General features: G+C 38.2%; 1 protein-coding gene across 3 annotated transcripts in view; it reads left to right on the top strand.

Moving 5' to 3' along the window:
- RASA2 (RAS p21 protein activator 2) overlaps positions 1-22,100 on the top strand; it is a 115,532-nt gene that overhangs the window by 13,428 nt on the left and 80,004 nt on the right. For all 3 annotated transcript variants that reach the window (XM_036431268.2, XM_045579224.1, XM_036431267.2), the window contains exons 2-3: positions 9,828-9,945; positions 14,491-14,594. In XM_036431268.2, coding sequence (XP_036287161.1) covers positions 9,828-9,945; positions 14,491-14,594 — 222 coding nt within the window. The remainder of the gene's footprint in view (positions 1-9,827; positions 9,946-14,490; positions 14,595-22,100) is intronic.

The raw sequence follows: 22,100 nt of genomic DNA, 5'->3' as shown, positions 1-22,100 counted from the left end.
TGTTTATCTTCTTAGCTTAAATTATTTACTTTTTGACAATGACTAAAAGCTACTGTTCTCTAGAAAATATTTACTTGTCTCCGCTCTTCAGGTGTTTATGCAGAAGTTACTTTTTCAGTAGAGCCTTCCTTGGTTCCTCTTTTTTACAGAGAGGAAGGGAGAAGGATAGAGTTAGAAACATTGATGAGAGGAAACATTGATCAGCTGCCTCCTGCACACCCCCTACTGAGAATGTGCCTTCAACCAAGGTTCATGTCCTTGATTGGAATCGAACCTGGGACCTTTCAGTCTGCAGACTGACGTTCTATCCACTGAGCCAAACCTGTTAAGGCAACTCTTTCTTTTTAAAAAATATTTTTTTTTTATTGATTTCAGAAAGGGAGAGGAAGAGAGAGACATAGAAATATCCATGATGAGAGAGAACCATTGATTGGCTACCTCCTGCACGCCCTTTACTGGGAATTGAGCCTAAACTCAGGCATGTGCCCTGACCTGGACTTCCTGGTTCATAAGTTGACGCTCAACCATTGAGCTACACCAGCTTGGTCCCTCTCCAACAAGAGGCTCCTCCCTCTGGAAATGGCATCTCTGTTCATCCAGCTGCTCAGGCTGAAACTCCGGGAAGTCATCCTTGACCTCTCTTTCTCTCACACCCACATCCAAAATATCAAAAATCCTGTTGGCCCTATCTTCAGTATGTATCTCTAATCATGATCATTACAATAGCCTGTGTAATCTTCTGTCTCCACCTTTTCCCTTCTGCAATGAGTCTTCTAGAACAAAAGTTAGATGGTGCCATTTTTCTGTTCAAAATCCTTCAGTAGCTTTCCATCTCACTCAAAGGCTTTCTATTGGCCTATAAGACCTATTTAACTTCTTCCCCCACCTCTGCCTCATCTCTTACCATTTCCTCCCTCTCTCTATTTGGCTTATTTTATAGTTATACTGGCTATTCCTTCAATGTGCCAAATTATCCTGTCTCAGAGCCTTTACATATTTTATTCTTTTTGCTTGTTCATCCCTATCCCCAGATACCCACGTGGCTCAGTCCTTTATTGACTTCCTTCAGGTATATACTCAAATGCCTTAATAGGAAGGCCTTCCCTGATTTCCTGTTATAAATTAACAGTTCTCCCATTCTCTACCCTCTGGGCCGGGCCTCTCTAACCCTCCTACCCTACTTTATTTCTTCCATGGCAATAAATATTAGTTACTTACTTGTTTAAGGGTTTATGTTGTTTGTTTCCCCTGTCTTGATTATACAGCAGTTCCATGGGCCGAGATCTATTTTTATTTATTGTTACATCCCCAGCATTTAGAAAAGTCCCTGGGATGTTGTAGGCACTTAATAAATATTTGCTGAATGAACTATAACAAGTGCAATACAATATGATTATTATAGTAGACATATATACGAGGAAATAAGAGTGACATGACTACCTAGAAATTGAAGGAAGGCTTTATGAGGATGCCCTTTTTTTGGGGGGAAACTGGTAAGAGCATTCTATGCAATGAAAATAACATTGCAGATGTATGTAGGCATGGGAGAATATAGCTGAGTACTGTTAGAGCATATCTTGTGGATGTAAAGATTAAGTAAGTAGAAGAGGCCAAATGTGTAATAGATGGTGTCAGATTATGAAGGGTTTTTATGCCAGACTAAGGAATTTTAGATTTCATTCTGCAAAGTGGGTAGTGTGGCACCATAAAAGATTTTTGAGCAAGGGGTGATATATATGTTTACATATTAAAATGGCAACAGTTTGACAGATGGGGAGCCAAGCTAAACAGGCATTTTATTTAAGCTATATATGATGTTGCAAGCTATGTATGATGCGGAGAAACAGTTACTATCTCATGAGTAGACAAAACGCTGTTTCATTTTATGGTTGGACAAAACCACTGATGTGTAGTGTGAAGGTGTTCTTGGCATCCTTGCAGTACCTCTCTGAGGGAGAAGAAATGCCCCGTGGAGATCAGTTTGCTCATCTCTAAAATTCTATGCTTTAGGAAGTTTTTTTTTTTTTTTAATTTTAGTTATATTATAAGTCATAATGTAGACTAGAAACGATCTCAAGGAGTACCATTTATGAATCCAACAAGAAAGGATGTTGTTACACAATAAAAGATGTTGAGCTTGAAAGCCAGCTTCCTTTCTTCATAGAGGAACAGTTGTTTTGTCAATAATATACTTCCTGATCTTGATTCACTGTTGAAGGAAATAGTGACATTTGAAAATATAATCAGGTCTGTGCTATTTGCTCTAGGGTCGATACATCTGCTTTTGTAGACAAATATCTGCCTTTGCATATTGCAGTACTCTGGCATGCACATAATTTTTTAAATGAGGGATAAGCTAAAAACATTTCTTTCATTCAAATGCAACTAAAAACCACTTCTATTATTTCATTTGTCTTGCTTAAGTGACCTAGCTCAGTAATAAATTGAATGTCTGGAATACTTATTACTTTAAAACATGATGTGTATAAATTTAAGGATAAGATAGAGTTACCCAGGCCAGATAGCTCATTTGGTCTGATATGCCAAGGTTGCGGGTTCGATTGCCAATCAGGGAACATACATGAATCAACTAATGAATGCATAAATAAGTAGAACAACAAGTCTCTATCTCTTTGTCCTTTCTCTCTTTCTCTAAAATCAATCAATACATAAAAACTTTTAGGTTGGAAAAAAGAATATTTTTTAAAAAGATGGAGGTACCAAAATGTTGTACATGGTTTGAATGTTGACAAGTTGATACTGCCAGATTTGTGGAAACATAACACTGTGTTATTGAACCTATTTTAAAAACCACATCCAAATGGTACAGTAGGAAATGAAGAAATATTTGTCAGAGACAGATACAGCAATACAGAGAATTAAGATCCATCTGTCTCTGTTTCTCAGGTTGAAGCATATACCATTCGATCATGCTGTGCTATTCAACTCGCTATCTACCAGAACAATAAAAATAGTTTTTAGTGAGATATTGCTTTGTCATTTCTGAGTTCATGTTTGATTCAGATAGCCACATCTAGCTGAAAGATTTGCCAAACTCTGATGACTAGTAATGTAGGATGGAGTTCTTTAATTTGTTTAGAAATAAAGGCAAGAAAAGAAACCAGTCTAGGATTAAGTTTATAGAATCAACTCTAGCTAGTTTGAGCAGAAAGAGATTTAGTAAAATATTTTAAGTGGCTTATAGAATTGTTGGAAAGACTGTGGAAATGGATTCTATGTTGAACTTTCAGGAATGGCATTTTAACGTCACATTGCAGCTGGACCACTAAGAGAGTTACTCTCTTTTAGGATTAAAAATGTGCCTGCAGAATTGGGAAGCTGTAATTTTTTGCTGCTTGTCTTACAACCTCGCCACCTCTACCATGATCAGGAATCTGCCACTATTAGGAAATAACCATCATCAAGCAGCCATCTTCCTCAGTAATCTGTTGTCATTTCAGCTGGCTCTAGAACCAAGCTACACCTGCCACAACCTGTATGATAGAATGGATGCCTCGTGCCTTTCTTCTTGATACCTATGAAACCTGTAACTAGACACAAGGACTTCTGCAAATGTTGCTGCAGAAAATCTGGACATCTTCAGTAGAAGCAGCCTCAATGCAACCTCCCTTCTCTTCTGCCCTCCAAATTTCTAATGAGTGCATCTGATTGGTGGAATTTAAGTCATATTCACAGTTCTAACTGCAAAAGAGTCTGGGAAATGTAGTTTTTAGCTTTCTAGTTTCTGCAGTGCAGAAAGTCATATACCAAAAGGACATTGGAATGGATGAAGAATACTGATCCACCATACGTACCACAGATATAGATCCTGATTCTCCTTAAGAATAGCCACCATTGAATGGGCTTTGGATAAATTGAGAAAATTTGCATATAATACCATCAAATGTTGAGAGATGTTTAAGTATTTGTTTGTATTTATACACACACACACACACATATATTATATATATAATTTTTATTGACTTCAAAGAGGAAGGAAAAGGGAGAAAGAGATAGAAACATCAATGATGAGAGAGAATCATTAATTGTCTGCCTCCTGTGTGCCCCACACTGGGGACTGAGCCCGCAACCCAGGCATGTGCCCTGACCTGGAATCAAATCATGATCTTCTGGTTCATAGGTTGATGCTCAACCACTTAGCCACATGGCTGGGCTAATTATTTTTTAGCGCGCGTGCGCGCGCGCGCGCGCACACACACACACGTATGCATATCCTATATAATAAAAGCCTAATATGCAAATCGACTGAATGTCAGAACAATCGGTTGGTGGGGGTGTGGGGCCAGTGAGCAGGCCGCGCCAGGCCAGCCAAGATGGGTGCCAGCGGGCAGAGGAAGGGGACAGTAATTGGGGGGTGGCAGTGACCAGTGGTGGTGGAGGGGTGATCAAGGGGGCAGGGGGCAGGGATGGTTGCTCACTGGCCAGCACCGTCCCTGATCACCCTACCAGTTGCCTCCCACAGAAGGAGGCCATTGGTAGCGGTGGCGATGGAGCAATCGGGGCATGTGCCCCTGATCAGCCACGGGCCGCCTCTCCCAGAGGGAGGCTAGCCTGGAGAGCCGGCCTAAGCCATTAGGCAGACATCTCCTGAGGGATCCTGGTCTGCAAGAGGGCACAGACCGGGCTGAGGGACACCTGCCTCCAGCCCCCACTGAGTGCACGAATTTTTGTGCACTGGGCCTCATATATTCAAAATATATATATATATATATATATATACACACACACATACACACACACACACATATATATATATATATATATATATATATATATATATATATATATAGTTAGTTATAGTTATAGTTATAGTTATTATTATTGGAGATAGAAAAAAATATCAATGATGGGAGAGAGATAGAAACATCAATGATGAGAGAGAATTGTTGATCGGCTGCCTTCTTCACACCTTCACTGGGGGTCAAGCCTGCAACCCAGGCATGTGCCCTTGACCATAATTGAACCCGGGACCCTTCACTCTGAGGCCGATTCTCTACCATTGAGCAACAGATAGAGCTGTTTTTTTAGTGTGTGTGTGTGTGTGTGTGTGTGTGTGTGTGTGTGTGTGTATATATATATATATATATTTTTTTTATAGTGACTTTTTTACTGTACCTAAAATGGGTGTTCCACCTATATTAAGTGGCATATGGATGCCAAAAGTTGCCTCACATTTACGGTGTGGGTAATAGATGAAAAGCCTGAACAAGGGAGTAAAGGGAAATTGGGAGTGGGTTCCCTAAACTGAGGCTAGATCAGTGCTATCAAATACTGAAGCATGGTTAAATAAGGTAGGAACTGAAAAGCAATCATTTGATTTGGTAGCACTTAGTATTATTAGTATTCTTGAAGGATCTAGTTAAGAAACACCACAAATTGCAGGTTCAGGCTGTGCGTAGCAGTTTATAGAACAAGTTTTCAAGAAGCTCGCCTTTTAAGGAGAGTAGTTGTTTCGTTTTGTTGTTTTTTTTGTTTAATGCACTTGCTTATTTATATACCATAATTAACTAGAACTAGTGAGGCTCAAAGCAAATATGCATGCAAGACAAGTACAATCTTCCAAATTTCCTCAGTTTTCCCTTTTTTGTGTATCTTGATGTAAAGTGTGTGCTACTAAGATAATCTCTTTTTGCTTAGAGATATAATGGGTACAGTATTACTTTTTTTTTCTGACCTTCACTTTTGATGATTCTTTTACAAAGTGGCAGTTAATTATTTCAATTTATGTCTTTTATAAAATGCCAATTAAATACCACTATATTTTGGAGTTGCAGTTTAAAGTCTTAATAGCTCGCTTAATCAACATATTTGTACTAGAGGCCCAGTGCATGAATTCATGCATGGGTGGTGTCCCTCCAGGAGGCCTGCGGAGATCAGGCCGCAGCTTGTGCCCTCAGCCTCACAGCCCCCCCTGCCAGCCTGTTTGCCCCCAACTGCCACCTCCCTGCTGGCCTGGTCACCCCCAATTTCCCTCCCTTGCTGGCCTAGTCGCCCCTCACTGCATCCCCTGGCACCCTAATTGCCCCCAACTGCCCACCCTGCCAGCCTGGTTACCCCTAACTGCACCCCCCCACACCAGCCTGGCCACCCCCAACTGACCTCCCTGCCGGCCTGGTCACCTCTCATGACGCCCCCGCCGGCCTAGTCGCCCCATGCAGCTGCTTGTTCAGTCATTTGGTTTTCCATCACTAACCCCCCTGCTGGCCTGGTCATAGACAGCCATCTTGTGAGGGCGTGATGGTCAATTTGCATATTACCTATTATATAGGTTGATTGATTGGTGAGTTAGGCACTGATTAGATGAATTCACTTTCAATGTAATTTATTTGAACATTATTGAACGAAGAGTATGATAACTGCTTTTATAGGAAGTTATATGAGTGCATTTTATATATTATATAGAACTTAAGTTTTTATTCTAAGTAAATATCTGTTAAACTTCACTTTTATGTGAATGAAACAGGAACATATTAAAGGCCAATGATTTAGTGTTCCAAGTTTTCTCATTAGATATGGAGCATGCCTATTATGATTTAATTCCAAATTTGTTTACCTTCTAGGCCCCATAGAGTGACCTAGTTGGATTTTGGTTTAAAATAAAACACAGATTATACAGAAGGGAGTTATCAAAGGAGAGACTTAAAGGAACAGAAGGTTGAAAATAATGAAAACAGAATTGCTGAGTGCTCTGGAGTGAAAGGGAAGAGATGGGGTAGAGAGAGCACAGGTAGATGAATGAACTCCAGATGAGCCTTGTTTGAGAGGAGGGACATCTAGAGGAAGAGAATGGATGGATACAAAATCAAATATATATTCTTTTTCCTGTTAAGAAACAGCTTGACCCATATGATGCAATTTTAGGGTCACTTAAAAGATTAGATTCCATGATTCTTACTTGAGATGAATATAAGTATTTTCACATCTTCCATTTAAGTGGTAAATTGACTTTTTTCCCTAATTTCCCAATGACAAGTTTAGTAACAATGATTATCTAACTGGTACCTTTTCATTGATTTTCTCATTTTTATTTTTTAAAAGTATTTGTTTATTGAGGTTTTTTTTATAGGTGCTCCTTAACTTTCTGATAAACTTCTTTAAAATATATTGGTTTAAATGGCCTTTTATTTTAAAGTTTATAAACAATAAGAGACTTAAGTTTATCTATTCCAAATTTTCACCAGGAAAGCTGTGCTTTAGTGATTTGTCTGAAGTCATTTAGCCACTTAGCAGAGGTAAGACAGAACATTGGTTTCATAATTGTTAGGGCAAAGCTCTTTTCCTTATGCCAACTGTCTTGCTTTTCTAATTTAGTACATTGGTGTCTGATTTCAGCACTCACACTTTTGTGTGTCATTGTGGCCCAAGCACATCTTATAAGAACTTCAAACTAGACGTATTGGTTTCCTTAATATGCATTCAACAAATTCTCTCAAGTGTCTTCCTTACTGGGTGGCAGTCACTATTTTAGACCTTGGGTATCAACAAATTCTCAGGCCTCAAGAATGAGGGAATCAGAAAATAGACACTTATGTAATATTAACAATTTCAGATAGTTGTAAATGCTATCATGAAAAGAAACAGAGAAATAAAATGTGGTAACAATAGTCAGAGAAGGTTTCTCTGAGGAAGTGACATTTGAGCTGAGACCTGAGAGATAAGAGCCAGCTACAGGTTAGAGCACTCCAGGCGGAGGCCCGAAGCTTGAGCAAGCTTGGCATGGTTGATGAATGGAAAGAAGGTGAACACTGGGGAAAGTGAGAGGAGAAGAGGTCAGAGAGGAGAAGGCAGTTCAGTAGGGTTGTCTAGACCAGTGTTTTTCAACCTTTTTTGGGCAAAGGCACACTTGTTTCATGAAAAAAATCACGAGGCACACCACCATTAGAAAATGTTAAAAAATTTAACTCTGTGCCTATATTGACTATATATAAAGTAATTCTCTTGAATAGGAATCAAATAAACACAAAGAAAGTATTTTATAATTACTTTATTATGAAATATTAAGTAAACAAAATAGTGAAAAATTATAAAATTCTTGTCTTGTCTGCACCTACGGCACACCAGGCAACATCTCGCGGCACACTAGTGTGCCGCGGAACAGCGGTTGAAAAACGCTGGTCTAGACCATGACCATGGGAATTTAGAAATGGGATTATATTCTAAGTGAAATGGAATGGTATTGTAGCAGGGGAGTGGCTGGCCTGAATGATATGTTTAAAAGATCACACACACTGCTTGAAGGAGAGTGGATTATAGGGTGCAACCAGTGAAAAGTGTTTGGATTTAGGATTTATTTTGGAAGGTCTGTTGGATTTGTTGATGGACTCAATGTGTGGGTGGGAAATTTGGGGAGGATGGTGAGAAAAAGAGGAAGATGGAGTAGACTGGGGAAAGAGCCTGTTTTAAGGGAGGAAGTCAGATGATTTGTCTGGGTCTTGTTAAATTTGAGATACTTACAGAATCCAAGGAGACACTTGGGTATTCATATTTAGTGTTGACAAGAAGGTAGCAGACCTGGAAATGTAGACTTGGGAAGCATCAGCATTAACACCATATACTGAAGGAGTTTTCTTGGGAAAGGAAAGAAGATGGTCCACACAGAGCCCTGAAGCATTGTAAGATTTAGAGGTGAGGAGGGAGAGACATCAGGAGAGAGAGCCAGTGATATAGGAGGAAAGCCAGAGTTATGGAAGCCAAGAAAAGAGGACAATTTAAGGATGGATGTTAGTATTAATTTATTTCTTTTTAAACCTATTTTAAACTAGAGGCCTGGTACATGAGATTCATATACTCAGGGCAGGAGGAAAGAGGACCCTCAGCCTGGCCTGAGCTCTCTCACAGTCCGGGAGCCCTTAGTGCTGCCATGGAGGCGGAGCTGTAAACTGTGAGTCTGGCTCCTGTAGGAGCACACTGACCACCAGGGGGCAGCTCCTGCATTGAGCGTCTGCCCCCTGGTGGTCATTGCACCTTATAGCGACCGGTCATTTCCGCTGGTCGTTTCAGCCTATTTGCATATTACCCTTTTATTACATAGGATAGTGCAGCCAGATCAGGTAGGAGGACAGAGAAATGACTATTGGTCTTGGCAATATGGGAGGCAATTTCTTTTTTTTTTTTTTAATTTCTTAATTGATTAAGATATCACATATTTGTCCCCTCCATTCCAACCCCCCACCCCTCCCCACTCATGCCCCCATCCCCCTATTGTCCTTGACCACTGGTTGGGAGGCAGTTTCAATGTCATTATGGAATTAGAAGCTGATTGGAAAGAGTTGAAGAATGAATGGAAGATGAGGAATTAGAGAATGACTGGAAATAATTACTTTCAAGAAGTTTTGCTGTGAAAGGAACTCTAAAGATGGCATGATACCGCAAAGGAGGAGGTGGAGTCAAAGGAGATTTTCTTTTTATGCTTTTTTAAAATTGGGAAATACCAAAGCTTGTTTATGTGTTGATGGGAACTATTTACTAGAAAGGAAAATTACTGATGATATAAGAAAGAAGGATTAATTGTAGAGTCAAGTTCTTGAGTTGGTGCTGGTGGGATGGAATAGACAGCACACGTTGGGGGATTACCCCTTTCTCAGAACAGAGATACAGTGTTGTAATATGACCTCACTCCCCTTTAAACACAGCTTCTCCCTCAGTATCACCAGACTCCTTTACAAGTTGATCATCTATTTCTAACCACTAATTTTTTTTTCCTGTGCCACATCTTATATGTTCTTTTGGATGAATTAATCCTATTTAAGGTTTAGCATGAAGCAGCTAGTGATATTTAACAACAGTTTCAATTTTTATGCCAACAGGTGAAGCAAAAAATTTATTGCCTTATCTTGGACCCAACAAAATGAGAGATTGTTTCTGCACCATAAATTTGGATCAGGAAGAAGTTTATCGTACTCAAGTTGTTGAAAAATCTTTAAGGTTTGTATAAAATTGGTAAATTATAATTCATATGATATATTTATTAATAAATTGTATGTACTTTTCAGACTTCATCAAAAAGACTTTCTTGATATGAAACTTTTTCTTTTACATTCTGAATTTAATTTTGGAATTACAGAATCTCAGAGTTTGAAGGAGCCTTTAATAGGCATTGAGCTAGACTAGCTGCCTTATGCTTGTTTTTTTCTGACAGTTGTCTTTGACAGGTGGTTCCTGGCATTTGCTTGATCAGTGACCAAGGAGTTTACTGCCTCCTAATCAGCCTGTCTGATCTTAGAAATATTCTGACTCTTAGAAAGCTATTATTTTTAGTTGGTTAATGTCTAATAAAAGAATTTACTATATGCTAAGAAAGTGCTGGGAGCTGTGTGTTAATATATCCATGACAACAAGATAGACATAGTGCTTGCTTGCTTTTGTGTGGCTTTTCATTGCTCAAAGTATATCTTCCTCTTAACTGTTTTTAATTATGTCCCTTGGATTTCAGGAGAACAAGTTTGACATGACACTCTCAAGTTTTTTAAAACAACTGTCATATACCTCAGTCTTTCTCCAGGCTGAATTTTGCCCATTCATTTGAACTTTTCTCAAACTACATCATTATTTTATTTATCTTAAAAATAAATAATCTCCTATAGTTTGTACAAGTCACTTAACTAAGTAGGACATTGTAAAGGAATGAACTCTCAGCTATGTTTCTCATCTTTGAAGGTGCAATAGCACTTGGAGTGTATCATAGTAAATTCTAACTCATAAATTTGAAGTGTGCCACCTCTGCCCTGTGGCAGTGTTTGTGGACAGTGCAGTGCAGAACAGAGCTGGCAGGGTGCAGTCTTGTTCAGACAGAAGAGTCAAAACAAGGGTACCTGTGAGAGTTGTTGGAATGAACATGTGGTGGATGAAATACTGAGTATCATGTCAGGTAAATTGTATGTCACATATATATTTTTTATTCAGTTTCATATATTTTTTCCTTTATACTTGCCCTTATTTTTTTAATCCCTGAAGTTTTCTCCATTATGTCTTCATTGTCAATATTTATAATTTTGAATGTCTATTAAGTTCTTCATAAGAAAGACATTGTATAAAGCTGAAGATACTTTAGTAACTCAAAAAGATTTGAAGTAATACACTACACATCTTTAGTTATAAATCACCTGCCTCTGTTATATTAGAATTTTTGTTATTTATGTTATAAATGATGAAACTGAGTCATCAAAAGGCTGAATAATTTGTGCATGTAATAAAGGAAGTTAGAAGCAAAACTAAGATTGGGACCTGAAACTATTAAAATCTCAATTTGTTATTTAATGTATACTGATTCTACACACACAAAAAATCAGTGATAAAACTAGTAATTGTTCATAAATTGAATGTTTGTGGTAATTTTTAATATGTAACCTTATAGCCGAAACCGGTTTGGCTCAGTGGCAGAGCATCGGTCTGCGGACTGAAAGGTCCCAGGTTCGATTCTGGTAAAGGGCATGTACATTGGTTGCGGGCACATCTCCAGTAGGGGGTGTGCAAGAGGCAGCTGTTTGATGTTTCTCTCTCATCGACGTTCCTAGCTCTCTATCCTTTTCTCTTCCTCTCTGTAAAATATCAATAAAATATATATTTTTAAAAAAATACGTAACCTTGTAAATGAGCAACTAAAATTAGCTTACTTTTTTTTAACCCTGGCCTTTCCAGATATTTGCATAAAGGAAAATTAAATGATAAAACAATTTTTGTCCATCTTAAATTATTATTTTTTTAAAATATATTTTATTGATATTTTACAGAGAGGAAGGGAGAGGGATAGAGAGTTAGAAACATCGATGAGAGAGAATCATCGACCAGCTGCCTCCTGCACACCTCCCACTGGGGATGTGCCCACAGCCAATGTACATGCCCTTGACCGAAATCGAACCTGGGACCCTTCAGTCCACAGACCGACGCTCTATCCACTGAGCCAAACCGATTTCGGCCATCTTAAATTATTTTTCTAAATACATAGCAACTTGGAAGATATTTTAAAGTTAGCAGTGGTTATTTCAGGTCATTCAGTACAGATTATGTACTAGTTAAACTAAGTACTTCTTCAAGTCTAGGTGTCCCCTAGCAATTTTGCCTGTGAAATAGTGTGAAAGAATCTAAACACTTACTCACCTTGTGTTCATTTCAGTGGTTTTTATCCTTTTGCATTTATGATAAGCTGTTAAGTCAAAAGTCAGTAGATACCATTTATATCTTTGGGGTTCTGGATATTACAGTTTTTATAGGTAGTCTGTGTATAGAGTTTTCATGACAGTTAAGAAGGAATTACATATGGAATCTATAGCTCCTAAATCTTTATCTCACTCAAATCCTTTTATACATATATATATATATATACACACACACACACACACACACACACACACACACTAGAGGCCCGGTGCACAAAAATTAGTGCACTGGTGGGAGGGAGTCCCTCAGCAAATTCGTTCACTGGGTTAGGGGTGTCCCTCAGCCCTGCCTGCCCCCTCTCACAGTCTGGGAGCCCTCAGGGGTTGTCCTACTGCAGCTTAGGCCTGTAAGCCACAGTATGGAAAGGCACTGCCCCATCACTCCTCTGCTGCTGCCACTGCCAGCGGCCAAGGCCCTTGCTTCTTAGTGCTGGCCCCGCCCACTGGTGTATTTTGGTGGGGGGGCGATCTGGGGCCAGGCTGGCTCAGGGAGGGGCTGTGGGAGGTTGTGGCACAGCAGGTCACACCCATTCAGCCTTTGCAGAAGTGTGGCACTGGGACCAGCCAGCCCTGCTGCCTCTGTGGCTGCCTCTGTGGAAGAGGCAGCACTGGGACCAGGATTGAGTGCTGCCTCTCCTACGCCGCCTCTGCAAAAGGGGCCGCAGTGCTGGACCAGCCTGTGTCGAGGTCTCTTCTATGCTGCCTCTGCAAAAGGGGTGATGGTGGCAGCAGGTGCCTCTCCCACAGCTTCTGCAAAAGCCACATCGCCCTGCCTCTCCCGCACCTCTAGGCCTCTCCCACACTCCTCGGCCCTTGCAGCTGCTGTGGCTTTGCCCAGATGGACGTCCAGAAGACGTCCGGTCTAATTAATATATTATCCTTTCATTAGTGTGTGTAAAATCAATTAATACACACACACACACACACACACACACACACACTAATTGATTTTAGAAAGGAAGGGAGAGGGGGAGAGAGAAACATCAATGATGACAGAATCATTGATCAGCTATTTCCCGCATGCCTTCTACTGGGGGTTAAACCTGAAATCTAGGCATGTGCTCCTGACTGGAATTGAACCTGGGACCCTTCAGTCCACAGGTTGATGCTCTATCCACTGAACCAAACCAACTAGGGTCAAATCCTTTTTAAAAGTAGGTAATATATAATCAAGCTGAGGACCGGCAGTACAGCTACCTGGGGCTCCTCTTCTCCACACCAGGAATTTCCTTAGGAGAGTCATATGCATGATCTAGTCATTGCTCTTATGAACTTTGTTGAAAAGTTGTCTACAAATGGATTTATTTATTTATTTATAAAATAAAAATGTGGCCAACCAAATATAAGAATTGTTGAGATTGGGATGATAAAGTGACAGATTACTTGGTAAATAAGTCTCATGTTATTCTTATTTGGCTTTAGAATGTGTTTTAAAAATAATATTAAAGTGTAGATGTATGCTATATAAAAGAAATTCTCCATTTTATAATTGTTTATAAAAATGATACAAAGGAGGAAAATATAGTTACCATATCTTAATTGAGATGGAGGCTACACAGTTTATAAACTTATCAAAAATCATTAATCTTTATACTTTGAATTTTATTATATGTAATTTATAACTCAGTAAAGTTGATTTAAAAATAACTTGTTTTATATTTTAATATATATTTTTGTGGTTTTTTAAAATATATTTTATTGATTTTTTACAAAGAGGAAGAGAGAGGGGTAGAGAGTTAGAAACATCGATGAGAGAGAATCATCGATCAGCTGCCTCTTGAACACCCCCTACTTGGGATGTGCCTGCAACCAAGATACATGCCCTTGACCGGAATCGAACCTGCCGGAATCAAACCTGGGACCTTTCAGTTCGCAGGCTGACGCTCTATCCACTGAGCCAAATCGGTTTTAGCTAAAATATATTTTGAAGTAGCATGTTACATAACACACATTTCAGGTGTTACATATTATTGTAATTAATATAGCTTTACTATTTCTGAGATGATGATGAAGACACTGTCCTCCGCTCTCATTTGTGTCCACTTTAGGTGAGCAGGAACCTAGGCAGTTACTGAGTCTTCTGTTCACATGATTCCTGAAAAGCTGTGTGTTCGGAGCTCAATCTTGCAATTGAGGTCCTTTCAGAGTTCAACTTGGTTGTACAGTATTTGGTTGTAATTTAGCATAGATAATTATTTTGGAGCTTCTGAAGCTTTTCTTATGTTTTTTTAGTGTGTAATTTAACTTTATTGAAAATATTATTTGAGGACACTGTTAAATTTATAATGATGAACTTTCCCCTTTTTCTCTCTAGCCCATTTTTCAGTGAAGAATTTTACTTTGACATTCCAAGAACTTTTCAGTATTTGTCTTTCTATGTTTATGATAAGAATGTTTTACAAAGAGACCTTCGTATAGGTAAGTACTATTCATAACTATCTTTAATCACAGCAATGGTTTTTATATTCATTCTTTTTCTAAGCATAAAGTGTTGTAAACAACAGTATAATATATGCTCAGCATTTCTAATCTTTTCTCTAGTCTTCATGTTTGTTTGTTAATCTGGTTTTAATTTGATCCCTCCTTGTCATGGTGTCATGTTTCCTTATACCTGATGGGTCCCTTTCCAGAGTACTCATTACGCTTGTTCATCAGTTTGTTTTTTAATATCTAGATTCTCTAGGTGAATATGATCTTTATGGGGCAGAGGCTATCGCTCACAGTGTCTTTCATTTAATAAATGTTCAGTACAGGTTATGTTAAATGATTCAAGAATGTTTTATACAAAGATTGCCATCTTTGATATCCCCAAGGAACTTCTGTTTTTGAAGTTTTCTAATAGAACTAATTAATTCACTCTAATATGATAATATGTTTTCTGTCTGTTTATATTGTGACCAGTAACTTTATTTATTAAATAATTGTCTGAGCCTCAGTGGAGTACATATGTGTTACATTCATGCTCTTTGTACCCAGTATCTTTGTATTTTAATAACAGGTAGAGGTCTGTAATTTACATGTATTATTCTCTTCCCTTTTAGTATCCTGAATTTCATCATCAGCATCTCTCCTTTCTGATTTGAAATATCTTCATGTCTCCTACAGTTTAAATGATTACGCTTTATTTGACTTAATCTTCTTAACCACCATTTGTTTCTGGCACCATTGAACCACCATTGAACTCTTTTTAACAAATGGTTTATATTCTTCCTTTAAGTTTGCAAAAGTTATTTTAGGGAAAATCAAGTAATCTTAAAAACAACATAGTTTTTTTTTAATTTTAAAACTATTACATGCCAAAACTGGTTTGGTTCAGTGATAGAGCGTCTGTCTGCGGACTGAAAGGTCCCACGTTCGATTCCGGTCAGGGGCATGTGCCTTGGTTGCAGGCACATCCCCGGTGGAGGGTGTGCAAGAGGCGGCTGGTGGATGTTTCTCTCTCATCGATGTTTCTAGCTCTCTATCCCTCTCTCCTCCTCTCTGTAAAAAATCAATAAAATATGTTTAAAAAAACCCAAAAAACTATTACATAATCTTAGTGACTAATAATGACTCTGCACAGGAATAACTATAGTTAAGAATTTATATATTTCTTCCCATTCTGTATTCCATCCTAAGTTCAGTTTTTTCCTTTTTCATTTACTATCAAGCTATGATCTTTTTCCTGTAATAGTAAATATGTTTTAAAAATATTTGTTATGTAATATCTTTTGTGTAGAAATGTATTATTTTAACTGCTTCTTTGTTATTAGACATCTATGATTCCAGATTTTTGGTCCTCTAAATCTTGTGCATACATTTTGCATTTCCATTTTTTCTAGTATAAATTTTTAGAAGTGAAAATACTGAGGCAAAGGGTATGAATATATTTAGAATTTCTTCTCTATATGTTTTTACATTGGTCCCAGAAATGTTGTACTAATTTACATTACCCCCAGACATGCATGGGCATAATCATTTCATCCTCATCCTTCTGGATATTGTCATTTAAAAAATTTTTACAATTTGATAGGTGAAAAATAATATTTAATTTTTTAACTTGTATTTTTCTGATTATTAGTGAATTTGAGGAATTTTTTTATGTCTTCCATTTTTCTTTGATGAATTAATTGCTCATTTTTACCCTATTTTTTACTGGAGTTATATCTTTTAGTTATTGTTATGTATCTTTATTTGTTAAATATGTTCACTCTTGTTAGCTATATTCATAGCAATACTTTTTGTCACAAAACGTAGTTTTTTAATCCTCATCTGCCTCGGTCACATTTGACTCTTTAGATTGCCAAGGAAAAAAACAGTTTAATGACATTGTGTTTTCCTAGTTATCTTTCTGAATTCTTTTTCCTTTATGCCTATTCTCCTCTCTCTTGCAAACCCTTAATTGTAGATCTCCCCTGAGGCTTCATCTTCAATTCAATTAAATAAACTGATACACACTTACATGTGGCATACAATGGATGGGAATGTTAAGATGAATAAGACTCAGGCTATCAGAGGCACACTTGTACTCTAATACTAATATTTTATGATAGGTGCTAGAGGTATGAACAAAGTATTGGGCAGCATAGAGGGAAGAACAGTTCATTTTATTTTATGGAAGATTAACAGACTACTTAGGTAGGAGGATGTTTCAAGGTAGTAGGGATTGACAGAGCAGAGGAGAAAAGTTGAATCATGTTTGTGGTGTATCTGCTGGAGTATATAAATTACTAAGAGAAGGATGGTAGAAGGTGAAGTTGGGAATAATAATTGGGGCAAAGTTGTGATAGACCCTAAAAGCTGTGCTAAGGAATTTGGACCTTATTCTATAGATAATAGTGTTGAGTCTCTTAAGAATGAGGAATCTTTTAAAAATTACATACTAGTATAGCTGTATATACATTTATACTTTTATAGTTTTACAACTTCCTACAATAGTAACTTTCAAACTATAAACTCTGTCTATTGATTATATATTTAAAGTATAATATGTAATTATATATAGCTATATACACACACACACACACTATACATATATATATATATATATATATATATATACACACACACACACACACACACACACACACACTATATAGTTTATAGTTGAGAATAGAGAGAGATTAGAGGCAGAAAGACCAACCAGAAGGCTGTTACCAAATGAGATGAATAGGGTGATGGCAGTGGAAAGGCAAATGAGGAAATGTACTTCATGGGAGTAACTTAAATAGGATTTAGGGACTAAGGGGGCAAAGAGGATGTGAGAAGAGAAAAAGTTGAAAATGTCTTGTTAGTATGGCTGCAGTTAAATGATATAAGGAACCCAGTAGGAGCATTCAGTTTTTGTCTTTTTATTTGTTAATCCTCACCCAAGGATATTTTTTCCATTGGTTTTTTTTTTTAGAGAGTGGAAGGGAAGTTGGGGGAGAGAAAAAGAGGTGGAGGAGAAAGAGAGAAACATCAATGTGAGACACATCGATTTGGTTGCCTCCCTCACGCACCTCAACAAAGATCAGGGAATGAACATGCAAGATAGGTATGTACCCTTGACAGGGAATCGAACCCATGATTCTTTGATGCGTAGGCCACTGCTCTAACCACTGACCACACTGGCCAGGGCAGGAGCATTCTGTTTTGAGTGGGGGATAGGAAGGGAAGAGGTGCTTTTGGTTTAAGCAAGTTAAATTTGTATTACCTGGGGAACATCTTGGTGGAACATCTTTGGTTGACTGGAATGCATATCTGAATCTTAGAGAAAAGAGCTGGAGATGTGGATTTGAGAGTCATTATTATTAAGTGATCCTTGAAGCCTCTGCTGAAATGAATGAATTTCCCCAGAAGATAAGGAGTGTGTTTCAGGGAAAATGAGGCTTCAGTAAAGATTGATAAGGTGTATTAGGAAGGTAGAAAGAGATAAGAAAGACTAATATCTGTGGAAGCAAGGAGATTTAATATCAGCAACTAGAGAGAGGTAGAATAGGATGAGGCTATTGGTGATTATTAGAGACTATGTCTTAAGAAAATAATTTGTAATTGTCATTGTCTGTTTATACATAACATCATAGCTATCATATAGTGTTTCTTGAAAAGGCCTTTAGTTGAAGTTTATGATTTTCAAAAGTTGCCTTTGTGTGTGTGTTTTTGCTTGTTTCAAAGTAAAAATTAATTTTAAGTAAAAATCAATTCTTTGTGGGTTGGTGTCAGAAAATCATACACTTGGTATGAGAACTTTTTTCAAGTAAACTTATTCTTATTAATAGATAACATTTATATATACCTAGTGGGATTTTTTTTCCTTTTATACATAGGAATTATTATTAAACACAGTATATATGTATACTGTTTTAAATCCTCACCTGAGGATATGTTTATTAATTTTTAGAGAGAGAGAGAGAGAAACATTCATCAGTTGCCTCCTGTATGCGCCCTGACATATGATTGAACCTGCAGCCTCGGTATGTATGGAATTGAACTCTCAGTTCTTTAGTGTTTAGGGACAGTGCTCCAACCAGATGAGCCACCGGCCAGGGCCATATGTACACTGTTAAAGTGGAAAAATGGTCTTGCTATTTTCATTTATAAATATTTACATTTTTGTAGTTTGACATTTTCTTTTGTCATTAGCTCATAAAATTGAGTGATTTATTTTTATTTTGAGTGACTGGAAATTGAGTTCCTTCAATTATTTTAAACTCTGAGTTGTCTAATTATAGAACTGTTTCTACTTAAATTTTCATATTAGGCATTTTATATTCCAGGAACAGTTAATGTAAAAGATTAATTAGGGATTAATTAAAAACTTTAGACTTAAAAACCATTTTTACACTAAGAAAGGAAATTGTAAAATTGAGGCTTTAAAAGTATGATATATTGTCTTAAGGTATAGTGTCTTCTTTTAGACAAAAGAAAAACTTTATGCAAGAATATTATGCAGCTATAAAGAAGAAGGAACTCTTACCATTTGCTACAGCATGGATGAAATAAGCCAGCCAGAGAAAGATAAGTATCAGATGATCTCACTTATATGTGGAATCTAATAAAACAAACTAATGAACAAAATAGATAAACTTAAAAAGAAAGAAAGCAGAGAAACCAAGATGGCGTCACAGGGTAGACACCCAAATACAGCCTACCACAACAAATTTGAATTTAGAACTGAAAAACGGGGGAAACATCACCCTGAAGTGCCGGATGGCTGGTTGAGGGGAGGCTCTACCATCTGGGAAGGAGAGAGAAGGCACGCTGAACCTCAGGAACTGTGAAGGTACGGAGAACTATGTGCGTGAAAAGGCGACCGCCCAACTTCGCTGCCGGCTTGCTTGCGGAACGCGGAGAGGGCGGACAGCTAATGCGCGGCTGGCTTTCTTGTTCGGGAGGAAAACAGAACCACCCTATTGCACTGATAGACGGCCCTAGACAGGGAGAGGCCAGACTGTCAGGCAGTGGGCAGAGATCTCTCAGAGGTGTGTGAAGCCAGCGGCCATTATTGCAGGACTCAGAAACCAGACCCCCATAGGGAGGGGCTAAATAATGCTTGTCTGCACCACTCAAGATTCCGCCCCATCCAAGCGGAGTACAGAAGCCCTTCCAGTGGCTAGCTTTCTCGTTCCCAGTGAATGGGACTCTCCTAGGGAGTGACAGACAGGAATCTAAAGCTTGTCTGTGCCTATACCAAAGAGGTGCACGCGCCTGCAACCAATTGTGCGGGATTCAACAAAGCTTGTCTGTGCCACCCCGAGACTCTGCCCCATTCAAGCGGAATACAGAAACCCTCCTAGCTGATACACTTCTGATCCTCATAGCCAATTGGCTTGGAGATCAGCGCTTCCTAGTGATACCAACAACAACAAGGCTTAACAACAAGACTGCACACACAGCCCACAAAGGGCTACACCAAGACTGTCCACCTCAGGTAACTGGGAGGCTGACTCACTGAACCATATTGGACTCCTTAGCACACAAAGCCACCCTACCAACTCAGGGAAGCTGTGAAAATGCCGAGACAAGGAAACAGATCACAGACAAAAGAAATGGAGGAAAAGAAGCGACTGGATATAGACTTCAAAACCACGCTTATAAGGTTTTTCAAGAATTTCCTAGAAAAGGCCAATAAAATAAATGAGACCTATGAGGATATGAAAAGGGATCAACTAGAAATAAAGAATACATTGTCTGAAATAAAAAATATTATATAGAGTCCTAAAAACAGAATGGAAGATCGCAAGAATCAAGTCAAAGATTTGGAACACAAAGAGCCAAAGGACACTCCTCCACAGAAGCAAGAAGATAAGAGAATCCAGAAAGTTGAAGATAGTGTAAGAAACCTCTGGGACAATTTCAAACGAACCAACATCAGAATTATGAGGGGCCCAGAAGAAGAGAGAGAGCAAGATACTGAAAGAATACTGGAAGAAATAGTGACAGAAAACTTCCCCCACCTGGTGAAAGAAATAGACTTACAAGTCCAGGAAGTGCACAGAACTCCAAACAAAAGGAATCCAAAGAGGATCACACCAATCATAATTAAAATTCAAGAGCAAAAGGCAAAGAGAATATTAAAAGCAGCAAGAGCAAAGCAGGTAGTTTCCTATAAAGGAGCACCCATATGATTGTCAGCTGATTTCTCAACAGAAACCATGCAGGCCAGATGGGAATGGCAAGAAATATTCAAGGTGATGAATAGCAAGAACCTACAGCCAAAAATACTCTACCCAGCAAAGCTATCACTCAGAATCGAAGGCCAGATAAAGAGCTTCACTAATAAAAAAAAAAAAGCTAAAGGAGTTCATCACGCCAAACCAGAATTATATGAATTGCTGAAAGGGGTTCTTTAGGAAGAGGAAGAAGATATAGATAAAAATTATGATCAACAAATACGTAACTATCAACAAGTGAAACTAAAAGCCAAGGGAATTAAAAAACCTGATGAACAATGTTAACTGGTGAATATAATAGAATCAGAGGTATGGAAGGGGAATGGACTGACTGTTCTCAGGGAAAAGGGGAGTTGGAGGTTGTGGGAAGAGCCTGAACAAAAACTGTGAGCCTATGGATGAGGACAATGGGGGGTGGAGAAAGGGCAGAGGGTGGGGTGGGAACCTGTTGGAGGGGAGCAATGGAGGGGGAAAAAATGAACATTTGTAATAATATGAACAATAAAGATTTATTTTTTAAAAATAAATTTTTAAAAATTAAGAAAAAAGAAAAAGAAAGAAAGCAAGAATGTATTTCCAGTTCCAATGAAGATCCTAATAACATTTAAATTAAAACTTCCTAATGTGAATTTTTGAGTTACTTTCATTTTCAGAGAATTCTAGGCTTAAACATTGAACTGCAGTTATCTTAGTAGACTCTAGTGACTTTTTCTCCCCTCCCTGGATTTTGCATGATATTTGATAAGAGAATTTTACTAGAACTTTGGAGATGTGAATTCCAGGCATGACTATCAATTTAATTGTATGACCTTAAACCACTTTACCTTTTTAGGCCTAGTTCATAAAATAAGGCTGAGGTTAAGATAGTTCTTTTCCAGCTCTTTAAATTGTAATTTCTGCTGTCATTTAGCTCTTAAGTCAAACCTACTGTTTAAAATTTGCCTAAGACTTTGGTGTCTGTTTGCATAGGTGTATCAGTTATCTATTGCTAAGTAACAACCCACTCCAATACTTAGTGGCTTGATACAGCAACTGTGTATTTGCTTATGATCTTGTAGTTTGTCAACTAGTGTGGAGCTGAAATGGGTGGTTCTTCTGCTGGTTTCACCTGGGGTCATAATGTGCAGATTGGTTGGGCTGAACCATCTGACATATATATCTCATGGCTAGTAATGGCTATTATCTGGGCCTTCCTGTCCACATTGTGCGGGTTCCAAGAGAGTAATAAGCCCAAATGCATAGGTGCTTATTAAGCCTCTGTTTGTATCGCATTTGCTGATGTCCCTTTGGC

Source organism: Pipistrellus kuhlii, unplaced genomic scaffold (genome assembly GCF_014108245.1).
Source record: "Pipistrellus kuhlii isolate mPipKuh1 unplaced genomic scaffold, mPipKuh1.p scaffold_m20_p_11, whole genome shotgun sequence".
Lineage (NCBI taxonomy): Eukaryota > Metazoa > Chordata > Mammalia > Chiroptera > Vespertilionidae > Pipistrellus > Pipistrellus kuhlii.
This window is presented reverse-complemented; position numbering and strand designations above follow the sequence as displayed.